General features: G+C 44.2%; 2 protein-coding genes across 3 annotated transcripts in view; one reads left to right on the forward strand and one right to left on the reverse strand.

Moving 5' to 3' along the window:
* Positions 1-7,693, reverse strand: part of cpped1 (calcineurin-like phosphoesterase domain containing 1) — a 33,425-nt gene extending 25,732 nt beyond the window's left edge. Inside the window, exons 1-2 of the mRNA XM_047609822.1 lie at positions 7,507-7,693; positions 3,803-4,021 (exon numbers count right to left, since the gene is read on the reverse strand). Coding sequence (XP_047465778.1) covers positions 3,803-4,021; positions 7,507-7,570 — 283 coding nt within the window. The 5' untranslated portion in view covers positions 7,571-7,693. The remainder of the gene's footprint in view (positions 1-3,802; positions 4,022-7,506) is intronic.
* A 2,773-nt stretch (positions 7,694-10,466) lies between these two features.
* The window catches only part of shisa9a (shisa family member 9a), a 50,299-nt gene continuing 41,351 nt past the window's right edge, over positions 10,467-19,414 (forward strand). The window contains exons 1-2 of one of the 2 annotated variants that reach the window (XM_047609377.1): positions 10,467-11,499; positions 12,223-12,257. In XM_047609377.1, coding sequence (XP_047465333.1) covers positions 10,985-11,499; positions 12,223-12,257 — 550 coding nt within the window. In that variant the 5' untranslated portion in view covers positions 10,467-10,984. Of the gene's footprint in view, positions 11,500-12,222; positions 12,330-19,414 lie in introns of both variants that reach the window. The other variant, XM_047609376.1, reaches the window with a different exon arrangement.

The raw sequence follows: 19,414 nt of genomic DNA on the forward strand, positions 1-19,414 counted from the left end.
GTTCGCCCGCTGACTTCTTTTCTCTTTCTGTGACCATTCCCTGAGGCCAATCATCCAGTCAGGCACCTCATGCTAGCCCTATAATTGTCATGCAAAGGTAGTTTGCATTGGTCGGTGGCTTGCGGCTCTTTCCCTGAACATTTCTCTGCAGTGGGTCCTGCCGGCCCGTTTCACTTACGCCGTTATGAAATCAGGCACCTGGACCCAGCGCACAGGGCCACTCATTTCACTCATTTCAATTCATTCCACTCACTTCAATAATAAAATCTGTCAAAACACAGGGTCTTGTACAGAAGAACACGCTGTCTGCAAATTCAAAAATGTTTATTTTATCAGCTGGTAGGTCTATATTTACAGGTTATGTTCCATTAATCATCGCTTGTCTGTCTCGAGCGAAACAGAGAAACAGACACGTCTGAACGCAGCATGAGTCAAACGCAGTGTGTCGACTCCAAACAAGGTGGGAAACGAGCCACGGAAAAATTATTTGCTTTGCACGGCCAGCCTTTTCTGGAGGTAACCGGCTATTTTCAAACCCACTTCTATTCAATATATCTGGCTAAACAGTGGAAGCATCTGGTGTACTGGGGAAAACCAGCTGCCACTGTGACAAAAGGAGCCGGCTCGCTGTCACGGTTCCAACACATCTAACATGTCTAACTCCCAGGAGGAGATTGATGGACGGAAACCAACGGACATACACTCACTTGCCAGTTACTAGGAACACTAATCAAAAATGAATGCAATCTATTATAATAGTCCTGCACTAAATTCCCCTTCACGCTGAACTAGCGTCAGAGAGGCGGTAATTCAACTGTGTGATCATTTTGGAGGAGGAAGATTTGCGGTGCTGTTATAGACAAAGGTGTTGACTGCCATTTAGAAATGGGGTTGATAAAGTTTTTAAATTCAATAATACTACAAATCTTAGGAACAGCGAACCTGGATAAAGGACAGAAGGCAGAAAGTAGTGCAGAATGCACAGTTTTAACACATAATATAGCCCTGCTTTCCTGTTGAAAAATTATTTTTATAAAAAATAAATGTGCACAAAACAAAAGGTGTGAAAATAAATTCAAATATACAGAAGGTGCAAAAATAAATTCCAGTTGGCAAATAGAAGGAACAAAAAACAGTCTCATCTATTTGCTCCTTTAAATTCCATAATAATCTGATAGAATAAAGAGTCTAATCTTTCCAAGAGGCTAAAAGAAGAAAAGAAAAACAGTCTTTTTCTTCTTGTCTAGTAAACGACTTTTCAGAAAGTCGAATGCCATCGATACTTGTGCACGGTGCACAGAGGTAGACTCTCGCTGCTTGGGCCAGAGCAGAACAAGCAGCTCATGTTGTCCTGCCAAAAAAAAAAATACATGCAGCTGTTCACTGGGAGGAACAACTGGCTCCAACAGGTAGATGTCCATCTGTGGCGATGCTTCGCTTGGCTTGCATTAAGAGCCAGTTTGTGTTCATGTCTCTGGGGCCACTGTGTTGTGCTGCCCCGGTCCAGGACACTGTCAGAAGGCCAATGTTCATTCTCTGTTTTGGAGGCACGAGAGAAACCTACACACTATTAAGAAGGTGGTCATAATGTTATGCCTGTTTGGCGTATCTGGCGTATCTAATCTGGATGTGCACCAGAAAGTTCTCTCAGGACTCTAAATGTTGGATGATATTGGATAATGATCAACTGGTTGAAACATCCTCATGCAAATTGAAAACACAACTAGACCCACAGCTCTCTGTAAATGCAAAACAAATACCAACTACCTTATATTTTATGATGATCAGAGCGTAGGGCTGTTACACTAGAATGCATTTATGTTCACGAGTGTACCCAATGAACTGGCAAGTATTTGCATTTATAGGTATTATATATATATATATAAAGGACGGAATAGTATCCCTCATATTCTCCAAATGCAACTAGTACAAAAAGCAAAAAACAAAACAGAACAAAACAAAAAGCAGAACTCTGCTTTCCTGCAGCCTGGCAACCAGGTGTTTTGTATAGATAAATATTGCATGCTGTCACGGGAGGTTTGATGTTTACAACCCAGACTTCACAAACAGGCCAGCTGACTAACTTTTTTTTTTGCCTCCCAGCCGCCGTGACACACCAGCGCTTGGCTCCTATTGACTTTTAGAATTGGATGGGAATTTAAAGTCTGTCTGCTCCGATCAATGGCCAAAATCTTCATCAGCATCAGCCTGAGAACAGCCAGAAGGCCTTCGCTTTTCATAGATAAATATCAGCCGCTGTCATGTGGGAATAAGTTGTTTACAGACTTTGGCTGGGAAACAGAGAGAGGGCTGATGTTCAAACCTGCCTCGGTGAGGGATGTTCTTTGACTGAACCCTCCCGAACTCGACGTTCTTCACAGAGTGCATTAATTAGATTAGGCCTATCTAACGGGGCGGCAGAGAATAAATAAATCAATGTACTGTAGATATGAGGCATATTCCATTCTCTTTAAAGACTGGCGAGTGTCAGAAATGCTGCTTGTACTAAAACCATATCTGGAAATGTGCAGTAACTGGCACAGACAGGAGGGGGTATGTTCTGTATGTCCACACACTTGATAACCATATCTACACACGTTCCTAATAATGTGTAAGTCTCTCTTACGCCTCCAAAACAATCCTGACTAAATGGTCATGGCCCACCTGATGTAGTGGGATCTAACACCTTGTGCTATTTTTCATGCATTCTGAGATGTTCGCTGGTTAAAATTCCTAAACCCCTTAAACTGCTCACCGGGTGCTGCACACATTGCTGCAGACTGCTTTGAGTTTGTTCACCGCTGCGTGTACGATTGAATGGATTAAATGCACATGTGTTTACAAAGGATAAAAAAAAAGGGTTTCAGTCAGAAATATCCTTGGAATGTTTTACTAATATTACAAATATGTTTGAGATTGGCTTAAAAGCTCCTTTTCAGAGAAGCGTTTGTGCCTAAGGTCAAAAAACTAAAAGCCACAGTGCAAACAGACAGGTTTTCACTGCTGATCTGTCCGACCTCGACACCACAAAGTAATAAAACATTGAAACATCAGAAGAAAGTGAATCTTTTTTTTAATAACGCCGTCAAGGTTGAGGTCACAGTAACCCTTCTGCCCGGCGCATTCACTGCTCTATAAACAATATAATCGCCTATATTTAGACGTGGTGAAATAGCCTGGATATAGCTCCAGCTCTCCCTCCGCTCCCAGTACAAAGCCGTCGTCGAACCGTCGTTCCAAATCGCAGGGGGATTAAATGCAAAGTGTTAAATATCAATGAGGCTTGAAATGCGTGAAATCACAGCTTGTGTTTCCAAATAGTTTGCCGTTATCTGTAATTTGGGAGCGTCATTTCATGCATTTTAAAATTAGGTGCCGGCGTTTGCACGAACCTGTGTGAGGTATCGCATGCAATAAAGTGGAAGGAGCTCAAAGGAGCACTGCTGTATCAATGGCTGAGGAGAGTTAAATCTCACGCAGCTGGCATCTGTGAGTTCACATTATGTCCTCAAACATTACCAAATAATTGGCAGTTGCACCGGTTGTGGGCACTATCAGTGCTATGAGTCCACTGGGAACTTCCCCCCACTTCTGCAGTGTGTTTCTAACGGTGAGCGTTTGCTTTCGCGGTTTCTTTCAAAGCCTCGGAACTCGGCATGAATTTATCCCTGCGTTGAGAAAACGGCGGCGTACCCCTTAGTATATTTTAAATTACATGAAATAATGCTAAGAAAGACTTTGCCAGGTGATAGACTGATGTGTTTTAGACCTACAGTCTCTCTTTTCTGTGCTCCACCCCTACCTGGCATAGCGTGGACGAGGTCACCGCACAGCACCATGAACCTCGGCCTCGGCCTGAGCTGGTTCACGGCCTCCACGGCCTGTTTGGTGAGCTCCACTTCCTCGGCCCATTCGTCCCCCCCGCCGTCGCAGTCTCCGTCCCTCCAGGCTTTCATCAGGCCGAGCTGGGGGTCTGCGGCTTGGATGAAGCAAAACGGCCCGGTCCACTCGCCCTGTGCATCTAGGACGAGAAATGACGAGCACGGACATAGGCTGGTTATTACCAAGGCCACGATGTGATTAGGTGATCTGACTTGTTGCAGTGGGGAAAACACATCTGCATTCTACTTAGAGGAGGTGCTGCTTTTCTGTGTGTGTACAGGTTCACTTTATGTGAATGTGTCTGAAAAGCAGCTTTCACTTAGCCTGGCATAGCTCAACTGGATGCGTAACTATTTACCAAAACAGCTTAAAATGTTGGTGTTGATGCATTTGATACAGTTTTAATAAATAAAAGCAAGAAATCATAGAAAGCGAAAGGTGTCACTGCTGATATATTGAATCACTTTGAGGTCCCGATTCAATTCAACGCAATTCATTAAGACGTATTTCATCGTTGCCGTCTGATGATGACTAATGTTATCATTAGTTTTGGAGATGTGTGGTATTTCCACAACATTTTATCTCCAGTCTGCACATCTTGCATTAGGGCTTTGCCTTTGTCCAGCTTTTCTCTGTCGTCATACTTTTTAAATCCAAAATGCTGCCACGCGTAAGCCTTTTCCCTCCTCACATGTGGGCTAATCTCACACAGTTCATTCAAAAAAAGCATCGCAAGACTTTTGTCTAACGAGAGGATGCAGGAAACGCCCAATATTTTTAAGAGTTCAACTAAGGATTTAATGAAACAATAATGGTTCTTTCTAACGATGAATGTAAAAACAACAATAATTAGTGACCAAACATATACGTAAACGTATGTTTTCGCTTTCACGTACTTGGAACACTTTCAATAGCAGCCGACCACCGGATTTATCCGCTCTGGATTTTTTTTGCAGAATCTAAACATTGTTTTAAGTCACTGGATGCTTTCACAGAAAAAGGTGTGTAGTAATATGTGTAACCGTAAAAGCTTCAAGGATTAAGCATTATCACCACATTAGTCATTTAGCAGAGTAAGCCCCGCTGTGAAAGCTTTACACAGAAATCTCGTAATATCCATTCTTTGAATCAGCGTGACATTTGAGAGCGCTGCGATCAGGATTCAGGACCGGCAATTAAAGATCTGCGATGCGACGATGTTTATGCTCACTCCACGAGCAACCAGTGCTAAATAATTAACAAAGAGCCACATGCTAGAGAATGAATGGCAGAGAGCAAGCGTTTTACATAATCCTGATATTATGTAACAGAAGGACCCTACAATCTAATCACTCTCAAATATTCATTAACTAGACAAACAGCGCCTGCTATTCCGTGAAAAGAACAGAGGCAGACACTTAGCTGATGGTAATGACGAGGTATGACACGGGGAACAATAGACGGAACCCGGCAAAATGATATGGAAATGGGGTCTCTGTTGCTGGAAAACAGGCAGACGCTAAGAACAGGTGTAAACAAAAGCGTTCTGCTCCACTCATTTAGTTTCCGGAGGATGGGGAAGCAGAGGCTCTGTAGCTATGCATGGCTGTCACTGTGGAGAGTCTGCATCTGCATTCTGCACAGACCCCCCCCCCCCTCCCCTCACTCATACTCAGCAGGGGCGAGAAGCTGTTCAGCATCCTCTGTGTTTAAAATGCTCCCCACGTGTCTCTCACCCAAATGAGTTTGTAATAATTCTGTCCTCCAGAGAAACTCGAGCGACGATAGGAAAAGAAAGAGCGACAAAGAGTGTCTCGCTCATGGGAGCGAGGCGAGTAGAAGCTCAACAATGATCCCCTTGGTGTAATTGACATTTATGAAATCACGAGGGGAAACAAATTCTACATTTACGATTATCATCTTCGCTTCTACCAAATTACACGATAAAGCCTTCGGTCCAACCTAGACTCGCCTCGATTTTAACCTACCCAGGGGGGACGCATGATGAATCATGCTGCAAAAACAACGAGGACCGTTGATGAGTTTTGAATTTAACCAGCTGACAGGAATCTGAGTAAATATAAAGTTTCTGGCGGTGGCATATGCCTAATTTTATCTTCAAAAACACTCATCAGCGTCTTGAGCTCCTGCAGCTCAGACGCCTCCCAGCTCTCAGCGTCAGCTTATAGATGTTTCCATGTGGAATTCCATTACCCGACAATAGACACCTGCTAGTCTTTGCAGAGCAATCTATGCAAAACCCACGGGGATCACGGGCAAAACACGCGGGGCGCAATGAACATATCCCGCTCCAAAATATTTCGTTCTGGAGCAGGTGCAGGTGAACACTCCACGAGGAAATGAAAAATAAAAAGCTATAAGTACTCTCAGTAGTGAGAGATAAGAGGCTGTGTGCAGCCGTGGTGGAGAAGAGGATCAAATCAGTGAGGTTATTGAGGTTAAAATGCTTTTGTGGCAAACAACTCACAATGAAAGGGTCTTCTCTTGAGTTCACTGATAGTAGCCGGTTTCCAGCAGGAGGCGCTAATAAACCCAACAGACATGAGGGCTGAACACACACAGCTGAGCACTGGTGATGTTCGATACCACCGATTTCGTTTCTGATCCGATACTGAGTAAAATTCAGGCTGGTATCGGCGATACCGACCCGATACCATGTGCAATTACGCCTAATGTGCCTGGTAAATGTAAATAAAAGTAGTGTGTTTCAAATCATAGCTTTATAAGAATGCAAGAGATCAGAGTGATTAACTTATTAATTAATTTTAAACTTGCATATTGAGGTAGCGGTCTCATTTAATGTACAGCGGAACTAATACAACAACAGAAAAACCAAACTAACCAACTGTGTTGCCACAACTCAATAGTTTGGTTATTTCCTACCTTCTGTGTTCCTATTAATGACATGGATTACCTCTAATGACTGAGGTATCTATAGTACGGACACTTTGAGTTGTGCATCAACTGTATAACTTAAAGATGGTATCGGATGTATCGATATTTCAGTATCGATTCGCACACACACTCCTCAGCACGGTGCTTGTTATGTGTGTCCAATGTCCGAGTATCTCAGTTGCAGCGCTGAACCACACATTTTCATAGTAAAACCTCTAACTATAATGATCTCAACTAATAATTTTAGGCGATAGAGACAACAATGCTATAAATTAACAACAACTGAGTCATTTCACACAAACATGACTTCTAGTGTGAAGTTTTGTGCGACTTTTTAGCTCATTATCCCACACTAAGTAGCAGAAACGTGCTACATATATGCCACTTGGTATTTGTAGAGGACTTTCCAAACAAGCAGTATTTAATTCCTGCACTGATATGACTCACTGCTAAAACAGATAACGCTGCCTACTGATAATTCAGTAAATAAACGCGAGCAAGCTAGCGACCTTGTCTGGTTACGGCTGCCAATGGAGACAGGTTAACGTAAAAAAACAAACAAAAAAACGTAAACACAAAAGCGGTCAAGTGACACGGTTTGTCCTGTGTGACCGATAACCTGCAGGCAGCAACAACTCCTTGTGTAACAGTTAAGACTCTTTTAGCTAATGCCTTAGCCTGGAAGTTGGCTAGCCGGCGAGGCTAAGGAGGCTAACGAGAGTCGGTTACCTTCAGTCAGTCCGCTGAACGTCCGACGTTTTGCCCTGAGGAATATATCCTCTTTGTCGGCCATAGCATCCGCTGGTTGCAAACTCGTCCGAGCAAACTAACGTGTGACCCGTGCGGCTTGTTGTGTAGCTGCGGTTACAGCTCGGGCTGGCGAGGATCGGTGATCGATTAATCAGCCTGAGTGACCACTGACATGCACACTTCCGTGTCTTTCCCTCTCTCTCTCTTTAATATTTATCCGACGAGCGTTTAGAAAAGCAGCTGGACTTGTTGAGATTTAAGAAGAATATCCCACATTGAATATTGTATTATATGTTGGTCGCTGGCAGATATAATACATCCAAACTCACAATAAAAAGTCACTAAAGGTCCTTGATAAACCAGTGTCACATTGTAATATTTTTTTAAAAAGTTAAAAAAAAAAAAAGCTCTCGAACAAAATGCTCTTTCTGTAAAGGCTAGCAAATCAGTCTCGTAACCACTGACTTTTATCTTCTTAAAAGTCTTGTGATGTGCTCTCATTGTCATCTATTGCCCTGTTGCATGTCGTGTCTGTGTTGCGTTTCAGGCATTATGTGTTTTAGCATTGTTGCTATAATCTGTCAAATGATGTACGCCTATTGCTGTCTGAATAGATGTTCATTAATTGGTACTGTTCCTATCAAACAAATGAACATTTTGCCACTCATCCGAGTAGCTTCTCCAGTTCTAAGGGGCTGGTGGGAAGCTGAGGTTTAACTGGGGTAAATCCATCAGGACCATGCTTGACCAGAAAGTGGTGCAGCTAATTTCCATGAACAGCTGGATTCTTACCTGTCATTGAGAGTGGGGACTGTTTCTCCCTGACCTCTTTCTCTATGATGTCCTAACAGGCCATTGTCAGAGGCTCCAGTCTCAAGGTGCGAATGGGATTGAAACATCTTGGGGACAGAACCTAAGACTGTATTGTAAATTGATGGCAGATTATATCTCAGGCCACCTCCTCTGCTTAGAGAAGGTTTTCCAGTCTGACATAGGTGGCTTCCTTCACTCCTCTTTCAAACCGCCTGTCTTCTCTGGCCAAGAGAATCTCTTTAATATTTTTTCATTCATTTATTTTGCTCTTTCAGTGTCTGTTGGAAAGAGACTGGTGGTGTGTTTGGGTTTATAGTACTTGTATTGTAATATATTAATGAGCTAACTGTTATATGTATAACGTTTGTTGAATAAAAAACAAATAAAAAAAACGCAGACTTCCCTAAAATAAAAGTTTAAAAAATAAAAATAAACCACAAGTAGGCACTTCAGGGTGTCAAACCATGTGCAGAATGTAACGTTTACTATTTCAATTCAGACCAAACAGGACAGTGTTTGAGAGTGGATGTTTATTGTCTTACTCTTTTAATTTTACTTACCTGCTTTCACTACAGCACAGATGATTTTATTGATTACTTGGTCGTGTTAGGGGGATCCACAGCTGCACATCATCATTTTATTCACAAGCCACAAATACAATCACTAGCCAAAACGAAAACGAATGTGAGAAGACAATCCTACACTAAATCCCCCAGCAGTTGAAACAGTGTCAGAAATTTGGGAATTCTACAGTATGTATATTGGAGGGTGTACATCATGACGCTGTTTAACTGGATTGAATTAAAAACACAAATGTGTTTCCGTTCTAACTAGAACAGAAACATATGTCAGTGCAACACAATTCAAATGCACACACTCCCAAATGAAAACATAATTAACTTTGATGGAGCTGAGATTAACTGTTATATACTATTGTCCATAAAGTCGGAATAAAATACTTTGTATTTATTCTTGACTGATAAAGTGTATATCTTATAAACTTCAGTGATCAGTCTCTTATGAGCGTATAACTGTTGTACATATAGTAATAAAAAGAAGACTGTGGTGGGAAACAAAATGATTCCAAATCGATTATTATGAACATACTCTTTAAAAAATAAAATCATTACAATAAGATGTTGGTCTATCATTACCAAAATTTAACACATCCCAAGGCTGAGCCTTTAGAAACTAAACGTGTGTTTCGTCCACGTCATTTTGCCATCGCCCACGGCTCCTTGTCCACACCAAGAGGACCTTGGACAGAGGCTGGGTGCTTTCAGCACCATGGAGAGAGCTCATTGTGACCGAATGACGCATTCTTCATGTTTAAAGGTGAACACAAAATGTGCCTCCGGTTGCTTTAATACGAGTGAATATTTGAATGAGGACTAGTTGCATGCTCTTCCAACAAAAGATGAATCACCACAAGTCAGGCGTGACTTGGACTTACGTTTTTGGATATTTTTTTTTCCACTTAAGTTAAGGCAGCTAAGGTGTTTTTGTCTCCCACACTATCCGTTTGACACAAACGACTGCATTTGAAGGACTTCATTTAGTCAATAAATATAACACTTTCTCCTATTGTCTATAAATCATGGTGGGCTGATGTAACCACGCTGAGTTGTTAATTAGCAATTTAAAACACATGCCTACGGTCGTTTTCTATTATCTATTACTTTTTTGACATTTTCTTCGCAGTGAGATACATTGTTCTATTTACCATATTATAGATATTGTATTACTTTGTATATCTTCTCTTCGTGTGGTTGTGTCACTTGGCTATCAAAACATTTGAATCCGGACTGAGTCGGCACTGATGGCCATACTGTTTTGTGGAATGTCCCGTGGGATCCACGGTTCCTCGTCTTTGGTGATTTCAAAACGCATCCCTTGACAGTAGAGGCGCAGCCAGCCACCACCTATCGCAACGCATTAAGACACTTGTGATTCCAGGATTTCTCAAACAATGGCAACCTACGGCTGGATGTGCACCAAGTGGCAAGTGACTCCCACGGTTTCCCTCTCAAAACAGAATAGTGGTGTGCGTATTTCGGGGCTTTTATCATAATATTTCACAATAAATCTCTCTCTCACTCCCTCTCTCTCTTTCTCTCTCTCTCGTTGTCCTCGGCCCTCGCAGTCTCACTCCCTCCCCCAGTTTTCCTCCTCCTCCTCTCCTTTGCGCACCAGGCGCTCCCACCCTCGGCTCTTCTATTCGCTCACTGCGCTCTCATCCTCGGTGCGGCTTGAGCCTCTGCCTACTCCTGTGCGTAATAGCGCACAGATGGATAGCCTATGTAAAGTGATGCACCCCTGAATACGCGAAATCTGAGCCTGCACCATCCTTCGTGGAGAGACCTTTTTAGATGCGCAGCAGAGAGCGCGCTTTTGGAAACAATTAGGTTAAATCAAGTTCACTTCGGCAAAGATTGTTTTTTATTCTGCGCATTTTTTTCTTTGCTTGATTGTTTATTTATTTGGATGATGGTATATTAGGAAAGATGTTCATCGGCGCGGATGACGTTGTGTTGCTATTCGGATGTATGTTTCTGGACTTTCCAGCATATCATGACTGTGCGCCTTTTCCCCTCTCCCCAAGTCTTTTCGTTTCCGCGTGAAGTTGAACGGAGGAGAAAGCACAATGAGAGGCAAATACTTTCTCCTCGGCTTCTTGTTGCTCAAACTTATGGCTCTCGTGTGTAAGGCTGACGGGGAGCCGGGACTGCTCGGGGGATTCGTGATGATCGCCACCTCCAACGGCTCCAGGGAGGAGGAGAGCGTGTCCGAGGAGACCCCGCACACGGAGGACAAATGTCGGGGCTACTACGACGTGATGGGCCAGTGGGACCCGCCGTTCATCTGCAAAACGGGCAATTATCTGTACTGCTGCGGCACCTGTGGCTTCCGTTTCTGTTGCTCCTACAAGCACTCGCGGTTGGACCAGAGCACCTGTAAAAATTATGACACTCCGGTGTGGATGAAGACGGGGCAGACGCCGTACAAAAAAATGAACAAGATTGCCGACAGAACCAAAGACAAGACGAACTTAATTGTTTACATCATTTGTGGAGTAGTGGCCATTATGGCTCTTGTGGGGATTTTCACTAAATTGGGACTGGAAAAGGCGCACCGACCCCAAAGAGAGAACATGTCCAGGTGAGTCTCTCTTCCTCTCTTTGTCGGTCTGCCTCCCTCCTTCTTCTCTCCCTGCTTCTCTCAGTGTGCTTGTTTACAAAGAGACTTGCAATAGTAGCCTACGCACGCAGTGATCTGGAGCGCGCAACGTGTCGTTCTCCTCTTTTTTTTCTCCTCCCTTGCACATTTTAAGTATACAATGAAAAGACAAAATAGATAAACTTGCTTCAAACACACCGAGCTGGTTATATTTCACACACTGGTAGTAGTCTTTGAGTTGCCAGAGCCACTCATACCATCTTCCGCGATCAGATTCTATGGACGCGATTGGAGAAGGCGTCCTCCACTCCAGTCCATCTGACCACTGTGATATGGCATAACATTACGTGAGCTACTCTTCCCTCGTCTGGCGGGGGCGTTTTCACCGGAACAACGCGGCATTGCGCTCCATTGTGTTCCATTGTGTTATCTGTCTGACTGGAGAACGCTGATGTTGCTCCACACCTTCGCAATAGGTGTGCGCAAAGATCGCGTCGAAAACGGGACAAATCATTTCCATTCATGCGGGAATTTCCTTTCTTACCCCTCTCCCCAGATAGCTGCACTTCACAGTTTCACGAGATGATAATGTGCGCCAGTGCAGCCGAACTGGATAATTAAATTAACCATGTTGTGCACAGTTCCTCATCCGCCTCTCTCACTCTCCCCCCTTTCCTTTCCTTTCCTCTCCTATCTGTCTGACAGGGCCGTCGCCAGTGTGCTGCAGGGCGGGTGTCCAGGTGAGCAGTATCGGGGGGAGGAGGCCCTTGGGATGCACTCCCAGCACTATGTTTCCAGGGCCACAAACCTGCGTGAGTTTCTCCTCGTTTGTTTTCGAGCAGTTTTAGACCGCTCCTTGCCGTCTGAACTGTGTGCGACCCTGTATAGCTTGAAGCAGAGTATGGAAGTTCAGGCGGGGAGTGTGTCAGCAAGAAGCTGCTCATTTAAAGGGACCTGGGACGTGTCAAAGTAGGTCCTCCTGCAGACTGATTAGGGGAGGCGAGAGTTCGAGATTAAGTCACTTGTCTCAGCTGGAACTCAAACGTTTCAAAGCCAACGGGGTTGATTGTGAGATCTTGAAACAAGCAGCATAAGCACTGGGAGACAAAAAAAGAAAAAAGAAAAAAGCACACATCCCTGCAGGCTTGTTCCTATTTTGTTTCAAATGACAGCACTGGGTTTTGTTTTATCTCACGCAGGCCAGATATCCATCCATTTCATAACAGCGAGAAAATATCTGCCTGCCTTTTTCCTTGCCGCTTTTCAAATCCAGCCGTTATTCACTGCTTTATTTTGGTTCGTGCCCACATGATATAATGACAGAGAGAAAGAGGAAAGTGGGAGTATGTGTGTGAGTCGGCGAAAGAAGTGGCGGCGGTGGCGGAAGAGTGTTTGCGTGTGGGTTTTTTTTTTTCGGGCGGTGGTGGTGGTCGTGGGGGTATAATTCAAAGTGTATGAATGCCGTCTATTTCTGATGTGCACCGTGGGCTGCTACAGTGCCGAGCCTCTTTGTGTTTTTAACACCGAAGAATGAACACGGATGAATGCGCACACAAAAAAAAAAAAGGCAGAAATATGCGCAGACCAGGGCATGCAGGGTAAGCAGTGGCGTTGAGTTTCTCTAAAAAGTTCCATCACTCCGGTATTTCTTGTGCCAGGTCAAAAATGTCCACCGATATTCACCGTGTGTCTGATGAAGACTGACAGTCTCCCTCATTGCTTGTTGTTACTACGAAGCTCCTTCACTGTGTATGTGAATGGCAGAAAGTTTACAACCCTATATTCGTTTTAAAGCTCTACTTTTGCTGAAACTAAAAAGATCAGCAGCTGAATCAGATTAGTTTTCAATTTTGTTACGCGAATACAACATGAATTTTAGTTCTAGTGTCGTCCCCAAATGATTTATTTTTGTCCCTTTCGCTTGGTTCCCAGCAGTCTGCATTTCATTTACAGCTTCACCCCATTTACCAGGAACCAGGAAGTGTTCAGTTAAGGAAGTGGCTGGATGACTAATTCTATTTGTGAGGATGTGATAACCATACAGCCCTTCACCATGTCCCCCAGGCTAGCGACAAGGTGACAAAACCCCACTCAGCGTGAAGCACTACACCCACAGACACCGTCAACATCATTATGAGCACACGTCTCGTGGAAAACGGGGGGGGGGAGGAAAGGTTGCACTCATTAAAAAAGGTTTGATTTTTTATTTATTTTTTGGGTGAGGTGGGGGTTGCCTCAAAGAACTGCTACCGCGAAATGAGATAAATGACACTTTCAGGAGGTGTCAGGGTCCACTCGAGTCTTCCCTTCGCCTTTTCCTCACTGTGGGAGTGATGAGATAGCGAGGCCTGGCCTATCACCTAAAGTGAGCAGGAGGACGCCGCTGTGAAATAGCGATTATTATTTGCAATGCGGAACCTGCTCCCTCTGAACCTTCTCATCCTTGCGACTTGCGGGTAATCATGTGGAATGTTATTAACCTCTGTGATCTGACAGGATCCTCCCCGACAGGCACCTGATTGGTTCACAGGTCCCCCCACACCCCACCCCACCTAAGTCGGCGAGGGAGGCGATTCATCACGGACGTGGGAGAGGAGAGGGATGAGATATGGATTGCTCTGGATGCGCGCGTATTATTCTTATTTTAAGTAATTAACAGAAGATAAATAGACTGCAAAAGGAGGGGGGAAGGTGATCTTTTTCAGTGAGTGTGTCACTGGGAATGCGAAGGAGGAGGAGAGTGAAGAGAGTGGTAATTGCAATGTAAAGATAAGTGCACGGGTTAAAGGGGCCAATAGTGCACACGCCTGCCTGCAGGAAGGAGGTCTGTTCAGATATAGCTTAGGAATGTGCTGGAAAATCTATTTTTAGCGCAAACCACATATTGATTATAGCTTATGGCCAGATTGCCCTATTACTAGCATCAATGGATCTGCTCTGGCAGATCTCTGCTTGTTTGTAAAAGTGGGGAATATTCCTTCAGGTCTTGTGAGACTGTCAGAATGTCACTCGTTCCTGAAGGAGACACCACAGATGCTTCACTACTTATAAGTAGTCTGTTCTGTTAATTGTACTTGGTAACAGACGTATGGAACAGCAAGTGCGCCGCTTAATCCGTGCTTTGCTGGGCCTTGAGAAAGCATCGCCACCCCGCGAGTAAGAAGCAAACAGTGTCAATTAGTAATAAACCGAGCAAGGTTTACGTTTTCTTATTCTATTTTGGGCCCCCCTCCCGTCGTAAAACCCGCGGCACATTAAGAACGGACACTGTCGCGGTTGCTATGCGAAGCAGCCGGCCCACAAATTCCCCAGCTGGGCAGGCTCGCAGACTTTCATGTCATCTCAAAAACCAGAGACTTTGTTTGAATCCTTAAAAGGCTGCAAAAAAAAAAAAAAAACGCGCCTCTTCACTCTCGGCATCAAAGAGTGGACGGGACAAAGACCGAGCGAGAAAACAGAGGGGAAAGAGAGAATGGGTAATAGGAGTCAAATGATGTCATCCAGAATGATGGCAGCCATCACCGTTCAAAGACACGCGTCATATGTTCATTATTGAAGCCCTGCTGAGGCTAAGGTGGAGGAAAAAGAAGTCTGGAAACGACTCGGGGTGACTTTCATCAAAGTTTTTATCACTATAAACTTAATATAGTTGCTGCTACATTTACGTTGTAATCTAATGAACAGGACGGCGGTGAATAAGAATCAGGTAGTTGTGGTTGTGCATCATTACACTAAATCACACCTTAGTTGTTTACGTATGCGATTATTGTGGGTATCAGACTCAAAGAGCCTTGGGTGGGCAGCATTATATTATAGTTTATGAAGACAAAACACACACACTTACACAACGTACACAGTGCTCTGTATTCACGACTCAGTTCACCATTTGCAGGCTTAATTACCTCCCCGGTAGTTATAATCTTTTCCTAAACATTCTGAGATGGGAAGGATGAAATTTTAATAGGCAATTGCTTCCGAGATCGTGCAGCCATGAAAAAAAGGCCCTGTCTGCAAAACCCTCCTGCTCCGCCTTGTGTCTGAGCGTGTGTGAGTGAACGAAGGCGTGCACGAGGTCTGTATGAATGTGTTTTTGTTGCGCGGCGCAGACCTGTCACAAGGAGTTGTACATACCCTTCGTTAAAAGTAGGTGACTGTGTGACCTTGTCTTCCCGGCTGTCATTCGAGCCCTCAGCATGTCACATCTGATTGCGGAGTGTCAGAGCGGAAAAGAGGAGCATCAGCTAGTGAACCTACACACACACGAGCCACAAAAACAAGCAAAGAGAGGCTGTGAAAGAGAAAATGACAGAGCTGTAGGTAGTTATCTGGGAGGCGTCACTCCGGCTCCGGCTCTTTTTGAAGCTCAGCTTCTGTCCTCGCGTTCAAACGGGCAAGAAAAGCGCGGCTGAGGTTCCATTCCTGGGTTTGTCTTTCAGGCTCATAGCCTGCTGGAGTGACAGTAAAGCCTCTACTATATCTACAGCTGGTTTTCTTTGATCCACACCATTGAGGAAAATGTTAATTCCTTTCCTTAATGACGTTCACCCACATTCTGACACGAACAGTGGATATTTTAATACACGTTTTATACCTACTCTTAAAGATGTAGTGCAGGAGTTTGGGGACATATGGCCACGTGCTTTGAATGATACAATATTGTTACAATGTTGCATTCAACTGTGATTCGGTTTGTGTGCATATGGGAATCAAGAATGAGGATTGGTCTTAATTTACCAGAAACAAGTGGATGAGGATGATAGGCAGTAAGCATGGGCACCCCCACTAACCCTAACCCTAAACCTAACCCTAACCCATGGCATTTAAACCATGCTCAGTTTGTACTAAGAGGCCCAAATTGTGCCAAGAAATATCCCCCACACCATTACACCACCACTACCCGCCTGAACTGTTGATACAAGGCAGAATGGATCCTTGCTTTCATGTTGTTTATGCCAAATTGTGACCCTGCCATCCGAATGTCGCAGCTGAAATCGAGACTCGTCAGACCAGTTAACGTTTTTTCCAATTTTCTATTGTCCAGTTTCAGTCTCAGTTTCCTGTTCTTAGCTGACAGGAGTGGCACCCGGTGTGGTCTTCTGCTGCTGTAGCCCATCTTCTTCAAGGTTGGATGTGTTGTGCGTTCAGAGATGGTATTCTGCATTCCGTGGTTGTAACGAGTGGTTGTTTGAGTTACTGTTGTCTTTCTATCATCTCCGACCAGTCTGCCCATTCTCCTCTGACCACTCATGTCAACAAGTCATTTTCACCTGTGCAACCTCTCTCTCACTGGATATTTCCTCTTTTTTGGAACATTCTCTGTAAACCCTAGAGATGGTTGTGCGTGAAAATCCCAGTAGATCAGCAGTTTGTGAAATACTCAGACCAGCCCGTCTGGCACCAACAACCATACCACGTTCAGAGTCACTTAAATCCCCTTTCGTCTGCATTTTGATGCTCGGTTTGAACTTCAGCAAGTTGTCTTGATCACCTCTACATGACTAAATGCATTGAATTGCAGCCATTTGATTGCCTGATTAGTTATTTGTGTTAACAAATAATTGAACAAGTGTACCTAATAAAGTATAATTGTATCAGTCCATAGTGTGTTCCCATTGCAAATGAACAGGAGGAACAGGAGAATTGGGCTGAGACCATTTTCTCTAATTGGGTGTGATCGCTCTCTTCACACCAGACCGAACAAACCAACTTAATGGGAAGATGTTCCTGAACGACCCTAGTGTAAAAGCACCCTCAGATTAATCTGTGTGTTAAATCTGATGCTACAGCTGGCATAAAGGTAGGAAACAACTGCCACTTATTTGAACTAAACCCAACTGTGTGTTTGAGGTTTGGTTTTTGCAAATGGCCGTGTGCTGTATGTACTGTACAGTGTATCCATTAAACCTGACAAGCAAAGGAAATGTTCATATGAACAGCCCCCTTTTGTTGTACTAGCAACTTGGCGGAAAGTTAACATTTTTGGAAAGGACTGAGTTCACGGGTGATGATATATTGTCAGAGTAACTGTATAATACATTTTTATAATATAAAATGATGATATTCCCAACAGCATCATCCTTTGCATTACTTACATTAAGTCACAGTCTTAGCTCCTAGCTTAGCGGGCTAATTTTTAGCCTTGTGGCCTCTGGACACCAACAGCTGCTGTTCTCACAACTTACAGCTGATGTTACCACTTCTAAGGCGAGCATTTTGTGTACACTGCTTCCCACGCTGTAACCACGAGGTCACAAGTTCCACTTGAAGGCAGCACCACACACAACATACTTCAGTTTATGTGTCATATTGTTCAGTAAGGACGTGGTTTCTAGGTGGCTGCTAATCGTTTGCTGGTTCTAGTTTTTACGTCACATGGACATTGCCATAAACCTTCAGCTTAGGCTACTGGCGCCTTCTTGACCGCTGTTTATGTCCAGTGAATGGCAATTTGAAGAGGTGGACGCTTCAATGTAGCAAGCAAGACACAACCACCACATTAGCATGAGAGGCCCCTGTGAAGTCAAATATGCCCCAAAGTGTGCTTTTAGTTCGAAGGTCTTCTTAATGGACATAGGTCTTCAACAGGGGGTCAGCGACCCCTAGGGAGTCCGCAGAGGTACTGCAGAGGGGGTCGCAAAATCTTTGATTGGTTAGACATTTTATACATATTTCCCCCCACAAAGTTTCTTTAAATACACATTGTACCATATTTTAGTAAAGGGATATTAGCTTAATATTGAATGCAAAATGATAATGATAATGTATATTTATAAATAGAACTAGGCAGAGTTTAACATAGAACACGTGTAGTTGGTAGGGGGTCCCTACTTAATCTCTCTTAGAAGTTTGCATGGAGAAATGTTAAAGCAGTTGGTTGGCAACTAGCTGGAATTCACTTGTGTTCAGCCCTCGGCTCAGTTTCTCTTCTGCTAGCCGTCAGACTCTGGCATCCGTCTCCTCATGACTCGCATTAAAGGTGATTTAGTTGGTTTGAAAACCTCATCACTCCTAAAAACAATCCCGTCTCTCTGAGCCATTTGGAGCCTCGCTACAGGATTAAATCAGGCTACAGAGAGCAACAAAGCAAAGAGACAGTAAGTCGCTGGCTCAGAGTCTGAGAAAGTGCAGAAGCGTCTCCTCCTCCTCTCCCGGGCCGCGTTCCTGCACCCTTTCTCCGCCTAATTATTTTAATGTGAAGCCCCTCAGCAGCACTGGGAAGCTGTTAGGCTGCTGCTTACTGGGGCTCTGGGGCCGTACAGCCGGCAAGCATCGACCGACAGTAGACATTTGCTCAGTTTAGGCGCAGAGGGATGCCGACAAAGGAGGTGTCAACACAGCATGAACGGGGAGGGAGGGAGGGAGACTGGGACTGAGGGCTGGATGGAGAAGACAAAAAGATTTATTAAACGGGAAAGAGAAAATGCGTTTTAACTGCCTCTCTGAAATCCTAAAGTGGTGCAGGTTGCACCGACTTCTTTCAGAATTGGAACAAGCACTCATTTTGCAGACATTTAAAAGAAAGCAAACACTGATGGGCAGGGAGATACGGGTTTAGCGCCGCTCATCCTTTTCTGTTCTTAGTGCTTTGCATCCTCTGCTGTGTGATTTTTCCATTTTTCCATGCCAGCGTGGCACAGCGTAATAAAAGAGAATATCTTAACTTCTAATCAGCCCAACACTCCCACCCCTTCCGCGGGAATATTAATCACTTCATTTACTTCCAGGAAGGCTCCGTGTCTCGCGCCTGACAGGTAATTACGTCCGTCCTCGCGTTCGCAGGTGTGCACGTTCTCACGTCTGCGCGCAAACTGTCTGCAGCGGGCGCGTGTATGTCGTGACCTGCGACGCGCCTCGGTCAAACCCCGAGCGCCACGAGGAATATTACATCCATCCGTCT

The sequence above is a fragment of the Mugil cephalus genome, chromosome 16, assembly GCF_022458985.1.
Source record: "Mugil cephalus isolate CIBA_MC_2020 chromosome 16, CIBA_Mcephalus_1.1, whole genome shotgun sequence".
Classification (NCBI taxonomy): Eukaryota; Metazoa; Chordata; class Actinopteri; order Mugiliformes; family Mugilidae; genus Mugil; species Mugil cephalus.